At 35.5% G+C, this 8231-nt stretch overlaps 1 protein-coding gene across 1 annotated transcript; it reads left to right on the top strand.

Annotated features, from left to right (window-relative positions):
- Positions 1-292: 292 nt before the first annotated feature.
- On the top strand, positions 293-7479 carry LOC106708037. The gene is made up of 5 exons (XM_014499506.2): positions 293-553; positions 2750-4185; positions 5440-5644; positions 5861-6036; positions 6561-7479. Exons 1-5 carry the CDS (start codon positions 430-432, stop codon positions 7440-7442), a joined length of 2823 nt encoding a protein of 940 aa, XP_014354992.2. The 5' UTR covers positions 293-429; the 3' UTR covers positions 7443-7479.
- Positions 7480-8231: the final 752 nt, after the last annotated feature.

Raw genomic sequence — 8231 nt, 5'->3', positions numbered from 1 at the left:
TTGGTCTAAAATCGATTTTAGTCGATTATTGAAATAAAACCTTTAAAATTTAAGGGAAAACATAGGAATACAATAGATTTTTCCTAAACACTAATTGGCATAAAACATTTTATAGAACAAAATAAAATCAAGTAAATGTATTAAAACAAAACGACGAACTTTAAGGGCATGAAACATCTCATCGATAGCGTTGTTTGAAAAATCGAATAAATTTTAAAATCGATTTTAAAAAAATCTATTATTTTTTTGAACGTCCCTATGAGTCCAGCTTAGTCAAGTATACAAAGTTACTCTATGAGTTTAGTTACGAATTACGAAGTTCGATACAAGTCCAGCTTAGTAAAAAATCTTGTGACACCTAATAAACATGATGCTATGATTTTTTTACAATTTAAGTGTTAGTTGTTTCGTAAATATTAATCTGTAAATATGGAAAATGCTAAAATACAGAGTAAAGTTAAACTTTTATTTGAAAAGATTCTTCAACCTCACTATGTTATGAATAATTATTATGCTGACAATTTATTTATCAAAATAAACAATACGGATCCAGGTTAGTAACAAATTTAAAATAGTAAAAGAACAGTGTAAGAAATAAAGATTGAGGTTATTTCAGAAAGAATAACTTTTAGGAGATAACAGTTTCCTTATCTTACAAATAACTTGAGTTTTTCTTACTTTTATTTTTTATCACAAATATACGTATATTTGACAAATTATGTCTTTGTAAATCCTTTCAGTCATAGAAATCTTTTCCGTTCACTGCATTGTGATATATTTGAAGATTTTTATGTTTATATCTAAGACCAGTTAATGTATAGGAGTACCTAGACAGGTAGATCTAATAGCGATTAATTTATCTAACTTAATCAGTATTAGACATGGGTAACTCAATTAAATTTTATGACCTGCAGATCAGCTCATGACTCACATGTTTAAAGTAGAATGTGAGAAGAAGATGAGAATACAATTAAATCGTCCGTGTATCTCAAACGAGTTAGATTTTCGCCGTTGATGTTTAGGCCATTTTTAGGGGGTCCCTGTCACACTCTTTTTATTGCGATGTCTTGTCCTTTTCTCTCTAATTTTATTTTTGCTAAACTGTTGTTATAAATATTTTCAATTATTCTTATATACTTTTCTTCTATTGGTTATTAAGAGCTTCCCAGATTTTTGAATGTTCTATAGAGTCAAATACTTTGGAGTAATCAACAAAACAACAGTAGAATAATAATGATTGTATGGTTACTTAAATTTAAAACATAATAATATAAGTATTACTTGGCATTAAATGATGTTTGTGTGATTACAAGTGTGTTGTTAGCCGACTCATTCCATACAAACAAACCAATGTCTAATAATGATGATGCAATATTTGTCTGCCAATTACAACAAAACATGACTGGTTTTTTGCCGACTTGAATTATTGTTTTGCACAATTATAATTTTATTTCATTACTAGCAGTTGCCCATGACTATGTCTGTGCAGAACAAAAAAACTGTAATAAAAACATAGGCTATCTATGTCATATGGGAATAGTTTAGCTACCAAAAAGTTGAAAAAAAAAATCAAAACGGTTCGGTAGTTTTGGAGCCTGTTCAATGTAAACCAAAATAATCTTTCCTTTGTATAATATTAGTACAGCTTAAAATTATATTACAATAAACTTTTGTAGTTTGGACTCTTTTTATATACCGATAAGATAATATGTTGCTTTTTTGATTTTGTTCCTTATTACAAATTAGTGTTGCAACGGAAGTGTCTTACCGGAACCAGAAACGGAAACAGATGTCAAAAATAAATTTTAGCAGAAACGGAAACGGAAACGGATGCGGAAACAGAAGTGTAAATAATAATAAAAAACATATTTACAAAAATATTTTTTTCGGTAAAAACAGTTTGTATTCGTTTTTAATTTATTAAGGCATTGGATATCGGTGTCCTTTAGCCTTCAATGTATGTATTTTTACTGCGCTGCAATAAGTTAAAATACGCGTTTTTTTTTTAATTTATTTTCAGGAAACAAAATTACACTATTTACAAATTAAAGTTCGCCAAACCACTCGTGTTGACAAACGACAAATATATTTCTAACTATATAATGATGATGATATATTACATGGTTATCACTTCTTCAAAAGTACATTTAATAACTCGTAAGTATGAAATAGTCACATTTTGCCAGTTGTCAAATTTTATATGGACAACAACTAGACAGTTTACTCCAGCAAGAGAAACTGATTGTTTCAAACAGCAGCAGAAAATATTACGCGCTTAAATTCACAAAATAGTACGTAAACAAACAAATGCGACAAGTGCCGAAAGGCCGCGCACGGACTGTCCGTCTCGCGCCGCGCATTTGGATCTCTCAGCCGTCGTAAAGTTCCGTTTTATCTCCGTTATAAAAGTTGCGGAAACAGAAGCAGAAACGGATGTTGAAAAGCACGCGGAACTTCCGCACTTGCGGAAACGGAAACAGACATCCGTTGCATCACTATTACAAATGTTTGGATGGATGGATGGATGTTTGTTAGAAGGTAGAGCAAAGTCTGGAAGAACACATAGGCTCCTAATTTTGGGTCTTAAATCCGCGCGGACGGTGTCGCGGGCAACAGCTAGTTAGTTATAATTATGAAGTAAAAAATTAGAGAGATTACTAATTAATTCTTAAGATGCTTAATACTTGTAGTGGTTGATCGAAGAATTATCCATTAATATGGCAAAAAAATCACTTTTTCTTTGTTACAGAGGTCACATACTTCAAATCTCTACCTTTCTTGTCACAGTTGCTTGTAGACAGTTTAGATGGCTTTGAGACATATGACAATACAGTAAAGGTCTTTCTTATACGTCTACTGGCGGTCGTGTGCGACAATGAGGTCAACTTCGCAAAGATATTTTGTAGGAAAGGCGACATGCTGGCACAAGCGTTCAATCAGATCGACGGCCCCTCTATGAACTCTAGTTTAAGGGTGGCTTACATGGATGTAGCGTTGTCTCTCCTCAACCATAGCTCTGGAGTAATTTGGCTGTATGACAGCGATGCCTGGAAGCATATCTTAGTTCTGTGCAATGATAAAAGAACAGTTTTCGTCGTTCGGAAGACTTACAAATTCGCGTCCAAATTAATGTGGGAGCTAAACCATTTGGGTGACATGAACAAAATCATAACCGTACTCGAGTACATAATGAAACCGGTACTGGATACAGATTATTTGGCAATTAATTTAATGACTAGTGAGATGGAGGAAGAAATCAGCAAGACGCTGGAGCCGATGCTGCAGATGCTCTTATCTATCATTACCAACGCTGATGAATTGAGAAAGGGGAATAGCATGTTGATTGAATATATAATAAAAAAATCGAATTTAATAACACACTGTTACGTTGTTTTGGACAAGATACGAAGAGAAGACATGACACTATTAATGACCAAAATACTGTTCGCAGTGGGTGTGGCGAGACTTCTGCACTCGCAACCGAAGCTGGTTAATGATGTATACGAAAAGGAAAACTTTATAGAGCTAGGAGCTACGTACTTGAACATTATTCAGTTTCTTATACACAGGCGGTCTCCGACGATGGTGTTCGATTTCTGCAACGCGTGTAGTGAGATGTGGACGAGGGCGTGGGAGGGCAAGGCGCCCGCGATGATCGAAGCGGACGGCAAGAAGTTCGAACTGCACAATCAAATAGTAGCCATGATCCTTGTACCGTCGCTTGTGTACGCGAACCATGGTAGGTCGATGTCCTCGAGTTTTACCGATGAGAGAGTGGACGAGTTCTTGGTGAAGCTTCTCAACTCCATGTGCTATCATAACGCCAGAGCCGCCTACGCACTGAGAGACCTTACGGTACAGCTCGATATCCTGTCGATAACATTGCAAAGCGTCAAAAGATTGAGTTGTTGGAAGAACCGTTTTACGAATGAGCAGGCGAATTTGGTTTTCCAAGCGTTGTTTTTCGTACTGAAACAGTACGATCCCGTTGACGACAACGGAGAGATGAAAAACGAGATTACATACGAGGACAGTAGGGATAAAGTCCTTGTCATGACGTATGTACTAGATAGTTTACTGTCTTTAGTGAAAACATACAACATCAACTGGCATGAGAGTTTCGAAGTGCTGTGTTTGTACAATGTTGTATATCATATCCTAAAAAGGCCAAATTTAACATGTAAGGTAAGAGAAATATAGATTTATATTTCATAATATTACATATGGTAGATTATGATTTGTTTTAGATTCCCAGATAACGATGTGTTGCTAGCAGAGGTGGGCACAGTTAATCGAAAAGTTAACTTCGTTAATTGTTAATTCGTTAATTATAAAATTAACTTCGGTAATCGTTAAAGCGTTAAATACCCGTAAAATTTAACGCAAGTTAATCTTTGAAAGTTAACCATACTGAAATTATACTGGTTTTGGGGCACAGAAAAAAAGGTAAAACAAGTGGAAAGAAGAACTTTTGATGACTTTTGAAAATATGCACGAATTGCACGCAATTTTGTAAATTGAATTTACAATTTCACAATTATTGTGCCGACACTTGTTTGACATATTAATTTCACTGTAAATTCTCTAACACATTAAATCGATCTTTTCACACTTGATTATTTTGACTGCAATTGAAAATCGAGTCAAATAGTGGATTTTGCATCTTAAGTGTAAGAAAAAGTGTAAAATTATGAATGCAGTAAAGTGTTTGCGAACCTTCTTTTCATTTTGTCCTGTTGTCCACGTCTTTTTCAGACGCTCTGGTGCATCACACTTGCCCGGGAACTTCACATATATCCATTATTATCAACTCGTTCGTTCACTATTCAACTCGCTGACAGTCGCCGAACATAACTGAACTTACAAACGTGGCGTGGCGCATTATTTAATCTAACGTTGCTAATGTAACAATTAACGGACGAAAGTTAACAATAGCGTTAACACTTTTTGAAGTTAACTTAAAAGTTAATCCGTTGAGCAAAATGTTAACTTCGTTAGTTAAAGATTAACGAGTTAATGCCCACCTTTGGTTGCCAGCTTATCTGTTATTATCGTTGTTTTACCTTGATATGTCTGTACTTAACTTTGGACAACTAACTTCTTTATGGTATACTAGCTGACTCCCGCAGCTCCTTCTGCGCGGAATAAAGAAAAAACTTAATTAGTAGTCTATGTGTTCTCTGTGTTATACTTCTATACCAAATTTCACCGAGACCCATGCACCCGTTTTGGAGATACCTTCAAACAAACATCCATCCACCTTAAGATTCACATTTATAATATTAGTAAGATTATATATTTTTTTAACTATAATCAAAAGATTCAATGTAAAAAGAGCACGTTTATCAATGTGTAAAAGAAAGAGTTAAACGCTTAACACTTAAAGTATAACTTGAATTATTAGCATCGAGAACGCAACATGAAATGAAAACCTTCCAGTTCGTAGTGACCGCATTGAACGTGATCGCGATAACGATAAAGAAGTTCCTGCCACCGAACTTGTCCTTGTTGATGGACTCGAAGCCGGGTTCCGCGATGCACGAGCTGGGCAAGCTCATCTACATGAAGTTGCACGACTTCCATTGGGAGGTGAGGGACTCCGCCCTCGAGTTGCTGCTCGTCTGCACAGAAATATCATTTATAAGTATGTTAATATTGAACAATAATTACTGAGGGTAGTTTAAGAATTGCGCTTTTATCTTTTAAAACACTGTTTTATTGTTTTATAAATAAAGTGTCCATTGCAAAAATAGCTCCAGGACTAACGCTGCATATGTTCACAGTGCTTAGTATATATTTCAGATGTCAAAAAACATAATGTATAGATTTCACCAACTTCTTTCCTACTTTTAAATTCCAGAATTCCCACCGATCCAAAATCAAATTTTGTCGAACAACTTAATGACGGTCACAGTGACGATAGCGCTCAACGACCACGAGTTCTACGTGCGCGCCTCCGCCCTCAAGTGCATTGGTGCTGCTACCAAGGTCGCTCCCATCTGGGACGACCTCAAGACAAACTTCCCCAATATTCAGGTATACATTGTTAAACACATTTAATACCACTCTCTTTGCAGTATGTTAGAAAATCGTAACACCCTTTGTACCCAAGGCAACGTAAATCTTTGAAACTAACATTATATCCTTGCGTCGCGAGTATCGCGTTGCCCGCTCTCCGTAATCACAACTACGAACCGTGGACGCGTTTTCTATTCGATTAGTACGGGCATAGCGGTTGATGCGTATTTATTATCAACTGTAAAGATTTCCTCCGCCATCTTGAAAATCGCAGCGACTTCTTTCACTTGTCTTGGACATGCTGGTAGAGGGCGACTTGCTTCGGCAATTTCAAATAGAAATGACGACGACGCGTGCCTGTGTTCGAACCACAATGATATTGTATTGCGTAAGTCCCTTAGCGACTAAAATCGACAGGTTATGAAAATTTACATCGCCTTGTGGACGAAGAGCCTTAGATTACAATGCTTTAATGACGTAAGATGAATTTTGAGTCAGTCTTATTTTGCTCAAAATAAAACCAGTATTTATGTTGTTTTCAGCACATGATCCTGACGATAATGGTGGACAACCCTGAAGGGATCGTGAGGAAGGAAGCTTGTAACGTTTTCTGTGAAATCTATCACAATTTAAGAGTAACTCCAGCCTTTAAGCAGGTGCTGTACGAATGTATGCTTTACACAGCGCTCAATGATTTTCATTGGGAGGTGCAGCTGAGTGCTCTCAGGTTTTGGAAGATTGTTATACAGCATCAGTTAAATGCTCAAGGCATGTTAGATGGTACATTCCCGCCAGTTACTTTCGCAAAGGATTCACGTAAAATTGTCACCTTGAACGAAAAGGAAATACAAAAGAGGTTACTGAAAACACTTGAAGAACTCGCTTCAATAGGTTGTCTGACTGTGCTTGTGAAACTTTTACAAGACGAATCCGAAGTTGATATTATGGAAGCAGCACTTTCAATATCTATAGAGCTTTACTCTGTTTTAGAGAAATACAAAGTACCCGAAACTCTACAAGCTGATGATTGTGAAATGGTGAACGTTGATGAAACTGATCGTCCGATTAAACTAATCGATTACAGCGCTGTGAATTCAATAGCAAATAATGCATCGAATGTAGACAACGTTATAGAGGGAATTGTGAAAGCAGATGATATTAACTTACTTGCTATGATGTACGAACGTCAAATGAAGTTGCAGAACGAAGAAATGCCAGTCAACGATCAACCTCCTAAACCTAAGCTTCTTAAATTCGCATCACCACATTTATTCGTAACATTCTTGAAGAGCAAAGATTTTAAAGCTGTCATTGAACAAAAGAAGAAATGGCGGGAAGGCATTAAGAGTTTATCTTCTCTATTAGATGATGTTTTAGGTATTTACGAGATCAATGATGACGTCAACACTTTAGATTGTTATTAAAGTTTTGGCAGTTTTATACAATTGTTGTGTAATTTTCTTTATGAAGAATAAATTGTTAAATATTAACAAGATAAAATAGTATTTGATTTCTATAACCACATAATCAAATATGATTTTTAGTGCAAGCTAACAGGTTTCCTGATGTTTTAGCCATATTTAAAAGCTGGCTATAGCCCGAGAATCCGTCAGCGCGGAATAAAAAAACTTAGTAAGTAGCCTATGTGTTCTATCAAACTATATTCTACATCTGTGCCAAATTTAATCAAGATCCGTTGAGTTGCTACTGAGATACCTTAACAACAAACATCCATCCATCCATCTAAAATTTCACATTTATAATATTATTAAGATAATTATTTACCATTGAAGATACTTAAACTTATATTCAGCCGACAACAGGACGAGTTTGAGAAAGCCGTAATAACTGAAGCCAAAACATTAAGGTATATAAAACCTTGTGTGCTGACCCCACGTGAGTGGGAAAAGGCCAGAGACGATGTAGAGTTCATAACCCTTGAATTCTTTTGATTTACCTGAATCATATTCTAGAATTGACGAGAAATTCTAATATATGTAGGATGTAGAGCGTATATGAAAATTATGATTGTTTTCTTTAATTCTTTTTTCACTATCAATAATTCCTATACTTCTATGTCTAAAGCCTGGTAAACAATTACGTGTTTGTCAAATTACTTGATAGTATGCGGCTTTGAACCTTTTGATCAAACAAATTTTATGAAAAGTTCAGATAGTTTTTGAAACACACTGATGAATAGATATAAATAGGTC

This window comes from Papilio machaon, chromosome 10, assembly GCF_912999745.1.
Source record: "Papilio machaon chromosome 10, ilPapMach1.1, whole genome shotgun sequence".
NCBI lineage: Eukaryota > Metazoa > Arthropoda > Insecta > Lepidoptera > Papilionidae > Papilio > Papilio machaon.
Note: the sequence above shows the minus strand (reverse complement) of the source record. Positions and strands in the feature narration are given on the sequence as shown.